The sequence below is a fragment of the Lonchura striata genome, chromosome 9 (genome assembly GCF_050655825.1).
Source record: "Lonchura striata isolate lonStrDom1 chromosome 9, ASM5065582v1, whole genome shotgun sequence".
Lineage (NCBI taxonomy): Eukaryota > Metazoa > Chordata > Aves > Passeriformes > Estrildidae > Lonchura > Lonchura striata.
The window spans coordinates 3503835-3525141 of NC_140711.1; the positions used below are offsets into that span (position 1 = coordinate 3503835).

Here is a 21307-nt window from a genome sequence, read left to right on the forward strand (position 1 = left end):
CTGGTTTCTAGCTGCACCCTGCCACCTCTGCTTCTCATCCTGAGAGTGCATCTTCCTAGGAAATGCAGGAAAACCAGGACTTCATTTGAGCACAACTTTTCTTCATGACCATATTCTGCCCCCTCTTTCTAGGCCAGACCACAGCCCTGCCCCACCTTGCTGTCCTCAGCCTGCAGTATCTCTGAGACCAGGGAGAACATGGTTCAGTGCATTTTGATCACAGTGTTTGCTGTATGATACTTGATAGTCAGGCCTGCTGTGACTCCCTTGACATTATGTGCAAACTGAAGCCAAAATGATGATACTGTTAATACATAATCAGAAAATAGAAGATATCGTATTTTGCCAACAGCTGACTGCAAATCAAAGAAATAGGCTGCACAGCTAACATCTGCCTTTGCAATATGGGAAAAGATCTGATTTTCACACTGCTTAATAGAGCAGTCTGGTTTCTGGTTCAGTTTGATGGTAGCAGCTACAGCAGGGGATGAGCTGTACAGCTGGACACCTTACACAGGTGGTAATGGAGTGCAGGTGTTTGGCAGAGCTTGCCAGCAGATGGTTCTCAGTGAAAAGGGCATGAGGAGCTCTTCCTAGGCTGGTCAGCCAGGACTATCTCCTAGGCCAGATTTTTTTCGGGTCCCTGTTTCCCCTTAGGAGTTATCTGTGGCAAGGCTGGGATTCAAGGTAGCATCATGGTACTAGTGTTGGCTGTGCTGTCAGCTACTTATTAGCAAATGCCATACTGTGTTCCCTGTAAAGATACATATTTGAAGATGCATGGGGACAGGAGCGCCTGAAACAGGAAAAGCCAGGAGCCATAAGGAAAGGAATTTACTTTCATTGCACTACCTCTTTGGAGGGTATTTTTAACATCTGTACCACCTCCAGGCTCATTTTGCATCTGCTGTAGACACTCTGACATGGTTTGGGAAAAAGAAAAAGAGAACCCATATTCTAAACTACACTGTTCTGTCCTCAGTTCCTGGCTGTGATGTTCATTAGCCTGGATGGGATTAGGTGTGAAGAGGGAGAGGCCAGCAGAACAGTAGTGCCTACCAGGAGAGGACTGGAGCTCCTCAGCTCCTCAGGCTCTCTGGCTGCACCTGCCCAGGGGCTGTGTCCTGGCATCCCTGCCATGCCTGCCATGTCCTGCACTTCAGCAAGCCTGATTGCCTGAGACATGTCCACCCAGAAACCCCCAGGAGGGAGCTTGGGCTGGAGTTGTTCCTGGCATGGGGGGCTGCACTGAGGCTAGGGGCATGAAATGAGCTGTTGGAACAGTTTGGAGTGCGAGTGGGAGGAGGGTTGCAAATACGAGGGAGGAATTATGATGGATTTATCACAGCCTGAAATAAATGAACCTCTGGGAGGAATGATTTTGTAATAATTTGCATTTAGATACTCTGACACAGCCACATAACCCCAAACCTTCTGCAAACATTGTAATTAATTCAATCTCCAACATCCTGTGAGAGGGATAGAAATAGCACTATTTACATGGTTAAATTAGCCAATGATTCTTCACTCAGTATTGCATTTTACACCCCTGGGACTGCCCTTCTGTCTTGTTTCCAGAGCCTCTTGGTGGGGTGAAAGGCAGGAGCAGTGAACAGCTGGAGAGCTTTCCTGGGCACAGCTAGCTGAGCTCTGGTGTGTTACAGCACACAGCCCATGGCAGGCAGCCCGGGGAGCCCGTGTGGGCAGGGCAGAGAGGCTGGAGCACATGGCAGAAGAAGCAGGGAGCTGAGCCCTGTCTCTGTTGTAATGCACTATGTCTCAGCTCCTGGTAGTGGTGGCTGTGGGCAGGGCTATTCCCCTGCAAGGACCCTGGGCCTAACTCTATCCCTGAGTGAGAAGTAATGAATTTGATAGCCAAAATGATCTGCTAACCCAGCCAGCTTGAGAGGGTGTTTCAAGGACAAGCCAAACCTGTAGCTATGCAGTGGGGTAGTCTCTTGTCATCATCAGCCTCCTGCCTATTCCATCCAGGACAGTTAATCATAAATGAGGTACTTGCTTGATGCTGTTCTTCTACCTGCTGTACCCTGCTTCTGTTTCCAAGGGACCGTGCAGTCGGTGGGTTACATCCCACCCCAGCTTCAGCAGATTTTGCAGGACAGCTGGCTCTTCCAGAGAGACCCAGATTGAACCTTACACTGTGACTTGAGCAAGGCTTGAGCAAGCTGGTTGTTTTCAGAGCATCTCAAAGTGCATCTTCTCTTACTTACAGATGTGTTGTAGATCCAGGGTTGGTTCACTGGAAAGGTATCCTCCATCTTCAAGGAGATTTGAGCAGCCTTCCATTTGCTGCCAGTTTGGTTTCTCCTATGCCTGGCTGCTTTCTGCAAAGCTCTTCCAGGGGTGGGAGCACGGGCTGTCCAGCAAATGGTGAGCAACAAGTCAACTGTACCCAGGGAGAACTTGTGTGACACAGCAGCAGGCAGAGGACACACCCTGTATCGCGGAGGTTTACTCCTTGTAAAACACTTCTGGCTCTCTGTAGGTATCAGCAGATGTCTCCTGCCGAGTGAACCCAGAGATATTTATAGTGCAAGCTTCAGCAATAGGACAAAGGCAAGTTAGCAAACAAAGGGACTTTGAAATATAAGGAGAGCCAAAATATGCTCTGGAGCACATTTATTTTGGAATCAATAGAAAAAGGTTAAATAATAATAGTGAATGCTTCCAGGGTGGGTCACGTTAAAAAGCAAAGAAAGCAAAGCACGTTCACAGTGCTGTAAGACTGTTCAGTGTGTGCTGAGTTTGAGTTACAGAGATAAATGATGAAAACTTTGCTTCCCACTGAGACAGAATGTGCTGGTGCTGAGCACCACACAAACACCTGCTGAGTACCTTACAAACACCTACAGAAAGCTAAGATAAATGCTACTTCAAAAGGGATTGAAACTGCTCTGAGTTCAAGAATGGAAACAATTCTATATTCAGTTCACAAAGTTGTGTAAAATTAACCAATTTTAGCTATGGGTGTGATTTCTCCCTGGCTTTCTGCCTGTTTTTCCCCTGTCCCCCTCAGTGTGGAGGCTGTGGTGTGGCAGCGGGGCTGCAGCCATCCTGCTCAGACACGCTGTGCCTCGCCCGGGCTGGGAGCGCGGCGCATCTGTCTGGACGTGTCCCGTTTTAACGAGCACAGCTCTCAGCACTGCTGCTCCTCGTGTCCCTGGGGAGCTCGGGGCTCTTCCTCCCCTCCTCTCCTCCTGGGGCAATCCCCACACCTTCCCCCTTGGTTTGCACAGCCTGTGCAGGGAGCCTGCCTTGCGGTGAACACGTTGCTGTCTTCTTGCAGGGACATCCATGTTTGCTCTCCCCGTTTCAGGCAGACCTCCTGCCCAAATCCTGCTGGCAGCAGGCCAGGAGATCGGAGATCCCCAGGGTTCCCACTGTTATAAATTAAAATTAGTCCAGACAAATTAAAAATGAAATAATAAAAAATTTATTTAGGATCAAATTCTCTCTGAGGCAGCCACAAGGACAAGGACAGCGCTGAGCCCGGGTTCGGCGCTGGGTGCATGACAGGAAGGAGCCTCTGGCAGAGGTTCCCCTGGACACACACACCACCCTCCTGGATCCTGCAGTTCTTATAGGAAATGTTCTGCCCGAGGCCAGGATTTCAGCCATCCACCTTTTCTTTCTATTCAGAGTTCCACATACTCATAAAGTTCTTTTACACGAGCCGAGGTTTTACAATCCAGGTCCAGGTGTGGACAATTTTTCCTGATGAGGTTATGGGAACCGTGGCACTCAGATGTATCAGCCCGGAGGACTCCAGCGATCCCAATCCTGGGTCGCTACCAGCATGATCAGCTCCCAGGTGTTCCAGAATCACCTTTTGGGATAGCCCATCTCCAGACCAGCCACATGTATTAGATTGTAAATGAGGCATTGGCCAAGAAAACCCGGCTCTGGGGTAACCAAATATGTGGGGGGGCAACTCTCAGTGCTGGTGTGTGCATTTTGTAATAACTAAATATTGTACATGCCAAATCATATTTCCCTTGATTCAATACAACAATATTCCATTGGCACGAATTATAATCATACATAACGCCACTGATTTGCCTCGGTTTCCCAAAGCAGGGCATTTGTAAAGGGCTGCTGGAGGGTTTGCCTGAGCCTGCCAACCCTGGTGGGTAATGGCACCCGGAGGAAATGGTGGGAGTACTCGTGTTGTTGAGTGCGAGGCCTCTGAGCATGGCCAGCACTTCATGGCCAAAATTCACCATCAGCTGAGGAGGTAAAGGCACGTCTGGAAACCGCTGGGGTCCCCATTTTTTGTTGATTGGCTTTTCAGAGAGGCCAGGCCTTGTAAAAACCTTGCTTAGTGCTGAGGGCATCGAAGGCCTCATGGCCGGGTGCATGCCACAGTAAAACCACTGTGCACAAAGCTTCCGTCCTCGCCAGAAATCCTGTGGCAGCAGAAACGGGATGGAAAAGGCCGGACAAGAAAAAAGTTTTTTTAACTTGCCGTGACAGGAATTAAAGCCATGTCTTGTCAAGAAATTCCAGCTCCCTTTTCCTGCCTGTCTGGCACATGTCAGCAGCCCTGACACCATACAGATAAATACAGCTCTACAGAAAGGAGCCCAGGGAACGACTCGGAACAACCCAGTTCGTGAGGGAAGGAGAGGCTCAGGCAAGCCCTGAACTGAGCTTGCACTTGGTGTGGCAGGCATGGAGCCACATGCTATTTATATTTGACTCTTGAGGTTTGGTGTTGAAGCAAGTTGCTGTTTTTCCTGCTGCTTTGGGCACTGGTGGGGACAGAAGTGGATCCCAAAGGACACGGGTAGCCCCAGGACACAGCACCCTGACACTCCTCTCAGCTGGGAGCACAACACAAGGCTGGAGATGGGAGTTTCTGTCCTACAGAAGCTGGTGAGCAGCAATTCCCATCACAAAAACACGAGGACTGGCAGTGGAGGTGCCCATGATAACCTGTTTTCCAAGGGCAGGCTCACCCCACACCCTGCAGAGGCTGCTCAAGGGTCATCTGTGAGCAGGAATCCAAGGCCCAGCAAAATACAAACTCATCCTGAATGGCTTCTGCCTCAAATCCATCAACTACAGAACACTGCAGTTGCTCTTAGGCTGCTAATGAGATAACTTTTACAAGGGTAGGACACATGCCCAGTTTCAGAGACCCTTTACCACCCATTTGCTAAGAGCTTTACACTGGAAATAACTAAGGACTTCAATGGGAAACTCTGGAGACTGTGCAGATTCAGGATTTGAAGCTGCTGAGACACACAAGATAAAACAAAATTTTAAAGATGTTTGGGCTCAGCTGTGACATTAAGACAGCAGTCCTGTAAAAGTGCCAGCAAAATCATTGGCAATCCCAATCAAATTATCTTAAACATGGTAACTGCTTGGTAATTGGTTTATCTCAGAGCATGTTTGGAACAAGAGGGATATTTTATTGAATTGTTTTTAATAAATTTTGATTTCATTCAAATTAATTCTTATTGCTTGGATAAGGCAAAACATAGGGTGTGTTTGTAGGTGGATGTGTCTTTGTAAGGACTCATCAGAACTTGAGCAATTATTTTTAAAATGTTGCTGACTTTGCCTATGTGAGCACTTCTCCACAGTAAAGAAATTGCAGAGGCCAGGAGAAGCTCCATACTAGAGAATTTTTCAGTTTGACTGCTGAGTCCTCTCACCTTTCCTGTTCTTCCTTATAGCAAAGGGTATATTCAATCAGTGATTATCCTAGCAACCTTTTTTGGGGTGGTCTTGTCTCTTTCTGGGAGATAAATTTTTCACTGAAAATTACATGTGGAGGGGAATTAGCTGCCCAAATTCCACTGACATTCATCACATCTTTGTCTCTTGAAAACTTCTCACTAGCCTTACCTCTCTGGTTAAGAAAATGCCTTCTTAGGATATATTTGGTAGGGCAGGGAGCACTTTGGAGTTGCTTTTTTTCTTGACAAAGCAGTTTCAAACAGCAGTGCTAATGTACATATTAAGTTTAATGAGTACAGCTGCCATTTAATCAGACTTCCATGTCTTCTGGGATTCTAGGCAGAGATGGATTTTAGGAGAGACTTTGAGGAGGAGACACTTGTATTTACCTTCTCCTTGCTCCGTATATGGATTTTTTCTCCTTTGCTTTTTCTTCCCTCACAGTCAACAGTGAAAAGATTTGTGCCTGCATTGATACCAACCACTGTATTAATGCAGAAGAACTCCAATTAGGTGGTAAATTTGACAGAAAGACCTGATCAGATCCAGGTTACCAGGAAGCTGGGATATTTTTAAGCTGAGATTGTCCAGCATGAAATTCTCCCTTTTCCAGGCCTGACCACTAAAGTGCATTTTCTCTCATTTTAGGGGAGCACCTGCGAATCTGCCCACAAGGCTACACCTGCTGCACCAGTGAGATGGAGGAGAACTTTGCAAACAAAAGCCGAAGTGAATTTGAAGCCATGATGAAAGAGGCTGGTCGCTCTGTGCAGGCCACTCTAACAGCACAGCACAGAAGCTTTGACAGTAAGTAAAACCTGCCTGGTTCCCTCTGCTCAGGATCCAGTCATTGCTCAGGATCCAGTCACTGCTCAGTTTTCCAGGCACTGTTGGAGCCAGGAGTTGGTGTTTGAGACGCTTTTCTCTGCATCTCACTCAACAGTTTGCGTGAAGCATTGAGCTGCTGGAATTGTAGGAATTGTACCTCTGGCAGTGTTTCTGTAAGACCAAGGCATTTTGAGATCTCCATTTCGGAGCAGCCACTGGAGGAGGCTGGCAGCCTTGGCACTGACACAGCTGTGACAGGCGTGCTGTAATCACACAGCAGAGCAGCGTCTGAGGCAGTGATGTAAAACCTGGCACTGTGCCTTGAACTGTAAGGTGAACAACGTGGTAAAGGTGACTGGATAGCCCTCAGTGGGTGGGGAGAGTTTAAGGAGACATGGATTTTTCTTGCCCTTTCCATGTAGATTGCAAGTGAAAAGGAGGTTAGTTCATATTGGATGCTTATAGCTGTCAGTTTAATACAAACATCAGGAAATGTTACAGAGCAGGAAAGCTCTTAGAGACTGTGCTGCATAAGATGTTGTGGACAAACATTCTCCCCAAAGTCCAGTATCCCTCCTATCTAAGCAAAGGCTAAGGATGGCTCTCTGTCTTCTGTTGTTCCCTGAAAAACCCATTTAGCAGTGCACAGTAAGCCTGGAGGTCTGAAGGCTGTTGTAAATAAATGGTTTACTGACAAAATTGAGATGACCTGTGATTCAGAAACTGTATCCATTATCAGATTTTGAAGAAGGTCAAACACTTAGAATCATGGCCCTCCTAACTTTATCAACAGTCATCATCACGGAGTTACCGTGAAAAGGAGTCAGGAAAAGAAGCTGTAATAGCCAGAAAGGTGGAACTGGAAATTCAAGTAGTAAATAATAGATCTAAAGAAATAAGCCTGACCTTCAGGCTTACAACCAAGATGAAGTGCTTTTACACTAAATAGGAAAAAAAGGCAGTGCATCTCTGCGAAAGGCATTGTGTGTGTGGCCAAGGTTGGCCACAGCAAAGGCTCAAAATTAATTGATTTTCACCCGCTTTAAAAGGTGACAATCAGGATTTTAAAAAGAGCCTGACAATGGTGGTTGCTCAGACTGATGTCTGAATGGGACCTGACATAGCTGCTGCTGAGCACAATCCCCAACCTCTGAAATCCAGCCCTTTGCAGGGGTTAGTGCTTGGCACCCTCTGTCTCCACGCCCTGTCACAACACTGGCTGCTGTATCTGCTCTTTATTTTCACCACAGCCACTCCAAAGAGCAGAGTTCTGCATCTGTCGTGTAAGAAAGTGCAAAATTTGATGGAAGCATAGAGGATTATACTAATAAGCTGAAATTTACTAGTGAGGAACTGGTTTAGTCTAAGTATGATGTTTTGGTGGATTAATAATAATAATAATAATAATAATAATAATAATAATAGCAGTAAGAGTAAAAGTAAGCAAAGCCAAGCATATAAAAGGGGGATGCTTGTGTTGAGATGTCAGTTAGAGCCATTTAGTTTTATTCCCCAGTATTTTACAAAGATAGAGCTTTATTTCTGTGGTGTATACCCAAGTTTTTTTTAAGTATCAAACAACATAAGTGTTCAATAAGCCAAGTATTACTTTTACAGACCATAATGCACAGATCATTGGTGTTCTGTAGTGGGAACAACCTCACTTGAGCCCACAGGCCAGGAAGATGTCTCCTGCTGCCATTATACCCTTTTCGTGTGCTTAACTACCCTTGCAATCAATACAGAGTTCATAATTTATGCAAGACATGATTTAAAAAATCATCATATTGTGTCTCAGTTTCAAGCATGACTTTACCTTTAAATAGTACTGTTAATTTTTTCTTTAGCTGCTGCATAAATGGTTTGAAATTGAGGGAGTTCTGGTGATGGGGCAATGGGATCACCTCAGCTCCTGAAACAATGCCACAGAAACTGCCCTAGCTTCCAGGAAATGTAATTAATCTCACAGTTAACAAGACTTTTTGCAGGTAGTGCTTCTTAGAGCTGTTGAATAAAGCTTTTTTATGGCAAATGGATGAGTTCTAGTCTTGCTGGCATGGGATGCCTGCGTTTGTTGGATTTCCTCAGCAGCAGCTTGGAGTGCAGCTTTTGGGGTTTCAGAACTATCAATGCACAGCTTGTCCTCACATTAGTGATTTCATTTGGCCTTAGGAGGATGCACTGGACGGGGATGTCCAACCCTTTCTCCAAGTATTTGTAGCCTGGAGATCAGATTATTCATGTATTCCCTGCTAGCAGGTGTGGCACACTGAACTTGAGGCCTGGAGCTGTCTTATTTTTGGATTCATCACAGCAAATCTTGTGCCTGTACTCTTACTGCTGATCATGGCAATAGTCTTTACTAGTAAATTTCCCAAGCTCCAGATAGAAAATAGCAAGGCTACAGCAATCTGCCTCTGAAGTAATGCTCTCCATGCTTGTGGTCAACATTTTGCTTTGGAGAGTAGTTCATCCTTGCAGGTTGTGGTCTGTAAAGCCCTAAATTGTCAGCATGCCTGTGCTCTGAGCTGCAGCTTTGTGTTGTTGCAAGGAATTACAGAGTTTGTTGTTGCAGTCTCCCTGGCTGATCTGGGGCAAACACGTTGTGTCCAAGAGCTGAGTGCCCTTTATCTAATACAAAGTACTTTTAGAGAAAATGCACGTGCGAGATACAGATGACATGCAAGAGGTATAGCCATATATTCAAAAGTGAGGCGTGTGGAATAGGATCCTACAGTCTGAGTGCTCTGCACAGCAGAGGACACATGGCTTCTGAGATGCCCTTCCTCCAGGATCTGCCAGGGCTAAATTTAAACAGCCTGTGGTGTTGCTTAGCTGCTTACTAGCACGTTTGTTGTTTTGCTTTATGTTACTGTAGTTAGCAGAATTTGGAGACATCAGTTGCAAGCTATACATGTGGTCATGGGCTTGTTGTTAGCCTTTTAACTGAAAAGGTAGCATTTTACTCTACAACCAATTGGTTTTAACTTTAAGAAAAAGAGCCAGAAGCAGAGACCATGAGGGATAGGAGCATATGCTTTTGATAACTAAGTGCTAGGGAGGATGTTGTGGTCAGAGTAGAGGTACTTTATTAGCAGGATTAGAAGCACAAATTCTTTGTTAATTCTGATGGCCCAGGGCTCTTGGTAGGACAGGGAAGGAAATGTAGTTACCTGGGAGCAGGGCCTGTAGCAGAGACCTACTTGAGGCTGCTAGGTTGGTTTTGGTTGGCATTTATGTACCTGAAAAAATGTATATAGCCTATACTTAGAAAGAAAACCATGAACAATAAAAATAAAAACAAACTGGGGGTCTTAAAGAGAGCTGGGGTACAGCCTCTGTTGAGACTAATACTAAATACTGTTTTAAAGGTGCTTCCAACACTGCAGAACGTGCTTCTTTTCAAACTGGCATCTTGTCAGTGAATGGGGAAATTTCAGTATCTATTATTGCAAAATTAAATACCTTGACAAGGAGCTTTGTCTACTCAGTGGTTCAGGATACAGATGTGAGCTGGCTGTGCCCCCTCTGACAGCTGCAGAACAGGACTGGCTCTTCAGTTGTGCTGAGAGTGAGTTACAAACATTGCTCGTGTCTGGGGGAGATTCCTGTGGAAAATGAGCTTTTTTTTTTCATATCACACAACTGCATGTCAGTGTTGCTCACAATCATGGAAATTCTGAACTCTTGTCTTTCCCAGTACAAATTAAACTTGTACTGCCATAATCTTTTGTAGCAATGAGCCTGGAAAAACTTCTGGGCTGTGCAGGAAAGGCTCTAGCAGTGATTTGTGGTGCCTGGTCAGAGCAGTCCCTTTCCGAGGCCGTGCAGTCAGGGATGGCTGCAGAGGGGTGCACAGAGAGAGCAAGAGCAAGCTTGGAGTGACAGTGAGGGGCAGCAAGCAGCAAGGAACAAGCCTGTTTTCCTAATCTTTGTGAAAGCTCAGTTGCTGAGAATATGATCTTTGTCTGTCTCTCTGTTTTCTCCCTTTTCCCCCACTTAAATCACTTTTTAATAATACTGCAATGTTGCGCCAATCTTTCCTTTTGGTGCACTTAGCAAGCAGTCCCTGTGTGACTGCTGACCTTTAGCTGTGAGCCAGGAAATCTGTCCTTTCAGAATTGTTTCATGTTTTCAGAAAATATCAACAAGCCAAAACAAAAAACCTTGGCTTTTAGTCCACACTGCACAGTCTAAAAATGATTTGTAGCTCTCATAAAATCTGTAAGTTTTAAGCTGTGACAATCAAATGCAGATTAAAAATTATGTGCTTTATAACTGGCTGGTCATTGGAAGGCTGATGTCATGTAAAAGCTTTCATAATGTCCAGTCTTGGTAGCTGGAAACTGCACATGCAGAAACACAGACCATGGAGATAATTAACATTATTTGGAGTTAGTTTCAGACAGTTACATATTTCTCATGAAGATGAATCATTGTTTTGAATGTTACAAGGTGGAAAACGTCCTAGAAGCTGTTACACACTGATGGTTAAAATTTTACAGTTTTCTAAAGGTCCCTTGTTTAAAGTTCAGCCAAATGTGTCTTTGTCAGAGGAACTGAGTTATATAACCCTCAATACCTACAGGTGCAGCCCCTAAAATCACTGTTGGAGAGAGGCATACATAAATATTTTTTTTTTTACATTCATGTGAATGCTTAAGGAAGCTGATCAGGAGGTTGTGGAGTAAGCCCAGCAGGCAGAGCGGTCTTCTGGACTACAAAATCCAGACCCGAATCCAAATTTTCCTGGCATTTTCTCAGTTGATTATTGACAACTGAACCAAGGAAGCCCTGATGACCTGAAATTTTAAAGTATCTGAATTTGGTGGCCCATGCACCAAAAGGTGTATTCTGAGAGATGCAGGGCTTACCTGTGCAGGAAATGATTGGCACAAGCCCTGAGCAAGGGTTGTCTGGGCCACCAGAGCTGTTGTGTCCCCAGAGCTGCTGTCCCAAAAGCACCGCTCCACACCTGCAGTGTCCTGCTGCCACTGCCCTCGCCCGTGGCTCTTTCCTGGAGACATCTCATGGTTTGGTGAGGTGCTGCCTAAAAGATACTGTTTATGTAGAAACAGGGAAGAAGGGTTATGCCTTCAGATGTGGAAATGCTGCTGTGTTTAGAGATAAGTTCCTTTGTTTCAGAGGTTGTGGAAGGGAGCACTTGTGGAGCGAGCAGAATTGCTCCAGCAGCCACGGGCTGTGTCTGTGAGCTGCCTGCCTCCCACTGCCCCTGGCACCAGCACTGCCTGCTCCCTAGGGCCAGGAATTTGAGTTAGGACTTCAAATGTATTGCTTTTGATCCAGAAACCCCAAATTGCCTGGAAGCACTCCTTCTTGTGGTGACTCCCCAGGCCAGGGCTCTGCCCTGAAATTGTGGTGTGTGGCTCGGTTGGTGGCCTTGGCCACGGGCTCAGCACTGTGGGAGAGCTCTGACCTCTGAGGCATCCTCAGGCAGATGGGAGGCAGCAGGGCTCCCAGCACCCCATGGGACAGCATGTCCAGCTGTCCTTCTGGATATGTGCTGGGGACATGGCATGGCTTCCTTACCTCACCTGAGCTTTGTCTTTCTTAACATCGATGTTGCATTGGCTGCCTGCTGTCTCCCTACTGAACCTCTACTATGAAACAGTGCCTGTGCATGGGCATTTTTTCCAAATGGAAAAGAATGAGTGGGCCTAGAACATTTCAGCTCCTGAACTAAAAGCTGGTAGAGTCAGGAAGATTGAGTTAGATGGGGGACTTAAGAGTAGGAAGATGTTTAATAATTTTTTCTAGTGGCGTGACAAAGGAATAGGAGGAAAAGAAACCTGTGAATGAGTGTTCATCACCTGCACTGCATTCTTCTGACAGATCAGGGGCAACCTTTTTGGTAAAATTGCTCTACTGGAAACACCATTGTTTTGTGCCTCTTTCTGTATAGTGCTTAGGCAGCATCATTCAGAAGAAGGCCATTTGTCCCACAGCTTTACCTCTGGGATGCATTATCGAAAGGATTTAGAGACCATCAAAGATGATTGTTCTGGCTCCCATGGACTTCCTTCCCTTAGAGTTGGTTTGAGGACAATACAGACAGGGAGAGCACCTCATTTAAGCTGAAACAAAAAAGCAGAGTCTCGGGTGGATCCAGACAGAGAAGCAAATACGGGAGTTCCCTTGGAGGTGTCCATAGGAAAAAGGCAGCAAACACCCATGCTCACTTCATATCTTGTTCCCCACAAGGAACCACCTTAAAAAAAGCCCAGCACGAAAAAGAATTCATGCTAGCCAGGCTGTCCCCCGCCACAGTCAGGGTCCAGAGAAAGGAGATGCTTTCATGTGTGGTGCTGAGCATCTCGTTTGTTATTTATGGGTTCCTGGAATGGGGTGCGGCTGCCGAGGTGCATTCCTGGGCAGAAGAGATTAATCCTGACAGGTCACTGCCTTGGGGAAGCAAACGCTTAGGCTCACCTGTAACAGCTCCAGCACCTGGAGTTTTCTCTCTCCTTACAGCCACTTCTCTTCACATTTCATCTGGGAGGCTCTGCTCTGTGCTGCAGGGTATATTGCAATGTACGTGCAGCACTTTGCTTAACAGATGGCATAGGCACAATATTCTCTTTTACTGAAAGAAAAGACAACAAAATGCTGGAGTGGCTGGGAGGAGAACACTGCACTGGGGTGCCTCCTGCAAGAGCCTGCACACCCCAAGAGATTAGCTGCTTCATCCTTGCAAAAGTCAGGTTAGGTAGAAAAGGTACATCAGGCATCTCAGTTTCAGCAGCTGTCACCATCTTTTGTCACACACGCAAAAAAAAGCTGCCTCTGAGTGCTCAGAGAACAGTGAAATGTGCATCTGCTTGGGGCATAAAAGAAAGCACCTGCTCTTCTGAGATATGGGATAACACAGGCATATTTTGCAAGAAATTAGTGGTGCCCAGATACTAATCTCAGAAGAAGGTGTTGGCAGAGTTTACTTTAACATTCAGGACACAGTGCATGAATCTCTTTGAAAGCCTCTGATTTCACAGAGCAAGAAGCCAGGCAGCCTAACTTTTATCACAGGTGCTGGTGTTGCCTTCAGTGGCTGCAGAGCCTTACTCCCAGATGGCTGGGTGGAAGTCAGGGCAAGGAATGGGAGATGAGCAGCTGAGGTTTCTCTGCAGAAGAGCCTGTGTCTTAAACCACTTTCTGCTCAGCCATTTTCCAGCTGGTTTACTGGCTTCACATGAAGCAGTTGTCACCCTTCATCTTTCTGATGGCCAGTGTTTCTCCTAAGAGGAAAATAATAGGATTTCCTGGGCTGCTTTTATTGTAGAGAAGTGTAGGTGCTCGGAATCAGCTTTTGATGGAATATTTTTGTTTCAACTTGATGTTTGCCAAGACACTCGTCTCTGTTCCAAGCCAAGTGCTGTGAATGTTTGGGAGCATGGGGGGCTGCTGTCCCCACCTAGAGATCACAATGAGCTGGAAAATATGCTACTGAAATATGTAACATGTCCTGACATAGGAGCTTGGGTTATTTTGAGTACTTCAAGGTATCTGTTCTCATTTGAGATGATAAAAGTACTTTGTTCTCTCTCACCAGAAATGCTTGCAGCAAACTGTTGATTCTGCTTTATTAATTATTGCCATTGAAGCAGCATAGAGCCAAGAAGTGCTGTAATGCACTGCAGGGCATCCTGCACTCAGGATGAGCCTCAACCTATGGTCCAAGGACTATGTTTGAAAATAAAAAAAAAAAAAAAAAAAAAAAATTAAAAAAAAAAAACCATCTGGTTTGGAGAAGTGGATTATGGAGGGAAGAGATGAGTGGAAGGTCATACCATAGATCTGTGCTAAAGATGGGAACAGAGCTCAAGTCCTTGGGTGTTGAGTGAGGTGCAGGAATACATCTAGCTCATAAGTCTCTGAGTTCATAAAACAGTAATCCTCATAAGACAGCAAAAAACATCATGTCATTCCCTGTCTTACAGGGGTTTATCAAATCTGTTTTCAGCACCCCAGCCTAAGAGGGAATGCACACTGCCTCTAAATACTCTCTGGTCATTGGTATTTGTGGTTTTTCTGTGCAAAGCCCCTTCTGAGGTGGAAGTAATGATCCAAATCATGAGGGAGGTCTGCAATAACTTGTGTAAATGGGTGCAGGTGTATAAGTCTTTTGGTGTCAGGTAACCTGTTGTGATTAGAGGAGTTGATCTAGTTTTTAGAGTGTAATACGAGTACCAGTAGTGCAACTAGGAGCTTTAAGTTGATGTCTGCCTATGAGAAACAGGCTGAGAATTGATTGTCTACAGGGATACTCAAAGATAATCCCTTTTTGTGGTAAAAAGAGTCTGAATACCTTCACTCATGAACATTTCACCTTTGTATTTTCTATAGCTGCTTAAGGATGTAAACTGTTCACTTCTTCCCCCTCCTATTCTTATTTTGTTTTCTCCTTTCAGGCCAACACAGCTTCTTGCTGTTAAAATGCACAGTTAAAATGGTGTAATGTGTGCAGAGCTTTTTCTAGTGCTTCATTTCCTATCCAGGCAATGTTGGGGTATCTTTATTCTATTTCTTGTATTTTGTGAAATTTAGCCGTGATAGAGGGAAAGAAAACTCTCATTTCACCCAGTAATTCATAGCTACTTCTGAAGAAACCAGGGAGTGTTAAGTCATTCTCATTAAACCTGAAGATTTGGCCAAGATAGCAATGGGCTGAGTTTGTTTCACTGCAAAGAAAAATGGAGATCAAGAAACCCAGCTTCTATCAGGCCTGATATTACAAAATGTGAGTGCAGCATCAGGTGCTCTGAGGTGGTGACCCAGGCAGGATAGACAGTGGGTTTACTTCAGCTTGATTGAGATTTTTAGGAGAGTACAAGAAAAAAAAGATTGAGGGGTTTTAAAGATTTGCCTTCAGTAATACTCATTCTAATCCACTGCTTCCCCAGCAGATCTCCCCGTTGCAGGAAGTTGTTTGACATTGCTCAGCAGTGATTCCTGCTGACCGAGGGGTAACATCAGCACACTCTTCACCCCAAGGCTGGGAGAGAAACAGCGAGGCTGTTCATTAGTAGAGAAAATAAAAAGGATTCATTTTTTTCTCTCTGAAGTGCCTTGTTATTGATTACGCACCTTTGTTTTTGCATGTACTGCTGGAACTCTTGTTTCCCTTTGTCTTAGCTGCATCTCCAAGCTGTACATTTTCACATTGTTTGCTACACCTGCCTATTTTTCAAAGCAGTACAGTTAAGATTGTGAATCCATTTAAACTCAGTGACTTGAGAGATGCTGATAAAGGCAGAGAGTCATATAAAGGAATATATATGTATATATATGTATGTGTATGTATGTATGTAGATAGATGTGTGTATTTCAGTTGAAAGGAATTGCTGTGTTCTTTTGTAGGTGTTGCTGGGAATGAATATTACAGTATTTTACATGTTGAGAGGTAACAAGCTTGTTAATTTGACTTTGGAATGCCACAAATATCTAGTTAAATGTGAATGCTAAATTGTGAGTCTCCAGCTGTTCTTAAACAGAAAGGAAGCTCCAAATGAAGGAGACATCAGATACAAAAAAAGAGGAGCAACCTTACTGTGAGTATGGGGGGGGATTCAGTTTTTTGGTTTTCTTTTCCAGTAGTGTTTAGCAAGAAATGCACCCCATGGTGACTGTCTCTGCTCTGCAGGTTCCCAGGCTGCGTGGCAATGATAAAATAACAAAGCCCAGTACTCCCAACCTCCCTCCCAAAACCTGGGACAGCTGTGAACTGGGGGTCAGCCTGTGGGTTTATCAAGGCTCAGGGAAACTGTTAAAATTTGAGTGTTGAGTTTGGATTCAGCTTTTAGTGTTCTGGAGATAATTGAGCAGCTTCCTACAGCCCCAGCAGTCAAGCAATTCCCTTGTAAAATGCAGCCTTGTTTTAATGCTGCTAAAAATGAATCAATTAGTCTTCAAGGAGCAATGAATGCCAATAAAAGTATTGTGTGGCAGCATGTAGTAAACTTCTTGTGGACGAAATGGCTGGAATTGACTTTTCTGAGAGCAGGATTTCAGCTCTCTTCTGATGCACCCATCCGTGCCTGCGGCTCTGCTCCTGCCTTCCGGGTCATTAAGAAAGGCAAGGGCTTAGGTGGAAATAGCCAAGAATAATTATAGCCTCAGTTTGCTGGCTTTGTGCTTTATTTGTGACATCTGAGGGCACAGTGGAGCATCCTGTTTGTCTTGGTTCACTGTAAATAAGGACTTGCCTGTGTCTGCTCTCCAGTTCTGGCTCACAGGTAATAATGAGAGAGGTAGGGTTCCTCCTCCTCTAGTGCTGACTTCTTTGGCTGGAGCAGGGACTGGTCCTCCTCCTTCACACCTGCAGGTGAACAGGAAAGCTGTGCAGTTGGCTGTACCCGTGACAAATACAGCCAGTATTTTACATGTCAGCCTGCATTTGCTTCGGCTCTGAAAAAACATGGCTGTTTCAAAGCTTAGTTTTGTCCAGCTTCAGGAAGTTTTTGAAAGCAATGTGACCTTGTTTCTGCAGGATTTGGCATCTTCTCCCTTCTGTATCTGCCATGCAGCTCTCAGTCAGGTTAGAGATGACATGGCTGAGCCAAGCCAGCCCAGCTTTCCTGCCATGCCCTCGCCGTGTCGGGCTCACTGCAGGTCACGGTGAAGCCCATCCCAGTGGTGCATCTGCCTTCCTGGTGGTGCCTGACTGTCACCCCCAGGCCCATGAACTGCTGCACAGTTCAGCTTCTGTTTGAGCATATGAAACGCTAATCAGCAGATAAGAAACACTAAATATGTTTATGTTTCCATACTCCATATCAAGAAAGCCAGAAGGCAAAAGACAAAAACTGAGATTTTTTTTTTTTTTGCAGTTTTAATTTGTGCCTCCCTCTCTGGCACAAACAAACTATTGATATTTACTCTTCATTTATGTGATCTTACACTGCTTTTTTTTTCCTCACAGGCCCCTTGCCTCTTGCAGGACACATGAGAAATGATGTCTGCTGAATCATCACTATTCATTGAGTAGAGTGGTGCATTATTTACTGTACATCAGCCAAATCCTACACTCAGAAATAATTATTAATTTCCTCATAAGCTAATTAAAGATCATATCATAAAGCATGTGCATCAGGAAGCTGAATTAAGGTTTCACCAGCAGTTTGAATTTTCTCAGCTCCCTAAGTATGGGGGTGTTTGGCTTTGCAGTTATAAGGCAGTCTGGAGTGGAGTCTTTAAAATCTAATGTAAGGCTCCATTTGCAGCAGGAGGTGCCAGCCTGGCTCTCTCCCTGCCATCACTGCCTGCTCCAGTGTGCCAGGGCCCAGCAGCTTCTGGGGAAAAAGCAAAGCAAGGGCAGCTGGTCCTGTTGTAAAGCACCAACTCCTTTACTTAATCTCAACTTCACACACAAGTAACTTGTTTGGCTGATCTTCTTCCCTAAATTTCATCTCAAAGCAGATTCCCAGCACAGAAGGTTGGTGTAGGTTTGTTGTGATGTGTATAATTATACTGGGAGCTTTTCAGTCTGGTCATCTAGAATTTGCATTGAGTATGATTAGTTGAGACCTCTTTATTTGATTACCCCTTTTTTGTTGTTGTCTAAAAGCGAAAATGACACAGTTAGGCAGGAAAAGCTTTAGAGAGGGGTGATCTCTTTATTATATGTTTCTTTGGTGTTTGGCACAGTGTGGTTGAGAGCTTCCAGTTCTATAATAACAGTTATAATGAATGTGCATTGCCAGTGAAATTGTACTTCAAACATCACAGGTGAACTGATACAGACTCAAACTGTTACCTAAGAAGAAAATAGCTTTTCTTTGTTGTTGCCTTTAGACTGTGATAAGCGTTTCAGCTGGAGAAGGAACAAGTACTTTTTTACATTTTTAAAGTTAACGCACAGAAAGTCTTCAGCTGATTAGCAGAGGTCCTGCGTAGGATGACTGTTTCATTGCTAAGAGTTTAAGTGAGCTATAAATATATTTTATGCCCTTGTACAAGTTCAGAGGGCCATGAAATATAATTAAAAGATTCTGGGCACTGTACGCATAGGAGCAACATAGGAAATAAACGTTTGACCTTTCTTACCTTTGGTCCCCAGTAAGCAATTGCTCTCTGTGCTTCTTGCCTGCATTACTTTTGGCTTAAATACAAGATTCAGATACCTACTAAAAATGTTGAGTGAACATTCACAATTTAGTAGTTCTTCTGTCTGAATTTTTCTCTTTGAAAGGTGCAGTGAAAAATGCCAAGCTATTAGAAGCTAACAATTACCTTTAATTATGCAGACCAGCTTTGGCTATGAATGAGAAAGAGATTTGGAGTCTATTGTTATTTCCTTTTATCTCTGAAAACAAAACAAGAAATGCTAATCAAGACATTTTATACAACTGAAGCACAGTGTGTCTGAAGCAGTTCTGTTCTATTCCTAGCCAAGGGAAACTCCGTATAGGTATCATACCAGAGTAGGATCTGCCTGTGGATTAGCATCCCTGAAGATTTACTGGGAAGCTGACTCACCAAAGAGACTTCTCTGTAAAACTGAGCCAAGTTTTGACACTGAACAAGTTGATGTAACTGGGTTAGGACATGGCCCGGTGATTTTCAGATTTGCACTGGGGAATACAGCTGTGACAGACTCATTCTGAAAGAAACCCAGAAAATTAAATACACAGTAACAAATATAAATTTTATCTCTTGGGGCCAAAGGAAATAGAACAAGCTCTTGTCTGCTGTGTGTAAAACAGAGGAAGAAGCCAGTGGCTGTCGAGCTAAGGGAAATGAGTTTGCAGGATCTGATTATCTGTTATTTGAGTCTGTAGTCACAGAGCTGGAAGCCAGCCTGTTGGACTCAGCTCTGCTGTGCCACAGCTGCATGCCACAGTCTCCTGAGCTCCAAGGGATCATTCCCTTGGCTCATCCCAAGTGCTGGTGGTGCAGGCTCAGAGCTGGGAGCCCTTTGGTCAGTGATGCTGCCATCAGTAATGCTCCTGGAAGAGCTGGCAGTGTCCGTGGCAGAAGTTTGAAACACTTTTGCTTGTCCATAGTAGACTGTCACGAGGCACCTGCTTCAGCCATCTTCAAAGGGAAGGGAGGAGGTGGCCAGTTGAAATGTCAAAAGCTTGCTATAAGCCTGCCCTCAGTACCCAGATAAGAGCTGCCTCAGGGAGTGTGCCCAGGTGAAGCAAAGGTGGAATGAGTCACCCTGAGAAATCAGCTCTCAAGGCCAAGTGCTGAGTGAACAGCAGCAGCAGCAGTACAGCTGTGGCATAGATGTCTTTATTAGAGCAGAGTAAGCCCTGTGGCAAGACAGTGGATCTGTGTAAGGCCTCTAAGTGCCTGCAGTGCTGGGGGGCAGTGATCCTGGTTGTCCAAGCTCTGAGTTCCACATGGGAGCTGGTGGGCACAGGGATGAGGAGGAGGCACTTACCCCATCCTGCACTGAAGAGCACAGCCATACATCCTTCTCGGGGAATCTCTGACTTCCCTCTGCAACAGGCAGACATTGACACCACCAAAAAAAGTCATTGATACAAACTGGCCTGTCCTCACAGCAGCTCTTTCCCTGGTGTCTCTGCTCTTCAATGCAAGATGAATAGACTCACTCCTAATCCCATGGTACTTCTTATGGAGTATAAAGCCTCCCTTCTGTTTAAATAAACATACACATGGCAAGGATCTGACACAGAGACTGCTGAAGTTGCTGGAGGGGCACTTCCACAGGCACTAAAGTGGATATGTGAAAAACCATGTGGATATGGTGAAAAACCACCTTGAGACGTAGGTGTGAAAAAGCTGGAGAGGCTGAGTTTTACCAGGCTGTCCCTCCTGAGTGTAAGGGCTGAGAATTTTACTGCTGTGCACAATCCACATTTGCAGAACAGAAAGAATCTCTGCAGAAGGTGACCCGGCTTTGAAGATGTGGGCAGCTTATCACCAAGAGAATATATAAATAATGGGTAATGGGTAAGCAGTAACTTGCATACCCTCCATTGCATGTTCCTGAGCACAGAGGATGGAGACTTGGGCAGACAGCAGTTGAGAGAAAACAGCCTGATCAGCAGCATCATGTTTGAGCATCTTGGGGATAGCTTGGGATATAAAGGCAAAGAAGGAACAGGGATATTTCTTACCACATGAAAAACACATTTGAAGGTACTAGGAGTGAACACTGTCAGTAGACAGAGTTTAGGTTTAGTCTTTTTCCATTAAAAAAAAAGTATGATGGGTAATTTTCATTAAAAGGACTATAAAGATTGGAATCTCTGCTGTCATAAAATTTACAGGTCTCCGTAGTGCAATATATTTTAAAAAGGCAGGCACTTGAGAGAGCAGGTGATGCTACAAAAACCACAGACCACAGCAGGGATAAAATACTTCCCAGTCATACCTGAGTGATGGGACACAGACCTTGACTGAGTGCTTCCACCTTGGGAATTGGGCTGTGATATTTGTTGTGCTGTGTACCAGAAGCTTCCCAAGCAACCCAGGAAGGAAGGAGCCACCAACAGGACAGTTAAATCTTCTCAGGTCTCTTCTGCAGTCATAGCACTGCAGTAAATCCTGCTAATTATTTCACTGGAGTTTTGTCCTCTTTGTATGTAAGCCCAGACATTTATCTGTAAAGTTTCACATCTAGGGTATTTTTTAGTGATGGTAAACTGAAAATAGAGTACCTATTCTCCATAATTCCAGAGAGTCACAATGAACTGAAACAATTTGGAACCTGAAATCAGGTACTGCGAGTTCTTTTTCTTCTGATAATAGAAATTCACTGTGTCAAGATAAGCTGATAAAA

At 44.7% G+C, this 21307-nt stretch overlaps 1 protein-coding gene across 1 annotated transcript in view; it reads left to right on the plus strand.

Annotated features, from left to right (window-relative positions):
- Nucleotides 1–21307, plus strand: part of GPC1 (glypican 1) — a 200934-nt gene that overhangs the window by 95925 nt on the left and 83702 nt on the right. The window contains exon 2 of the mRNA XM_021555775.3: nucleotides 6358–6516. Within this exon, the coding sequence (XP_021411450.3) occupies nucleotides 6358–6516 (159 nt within the window). The remainder of the gene's footprint in view (nucleotides 1–6357; nucleotides 6517–21307) is intronic.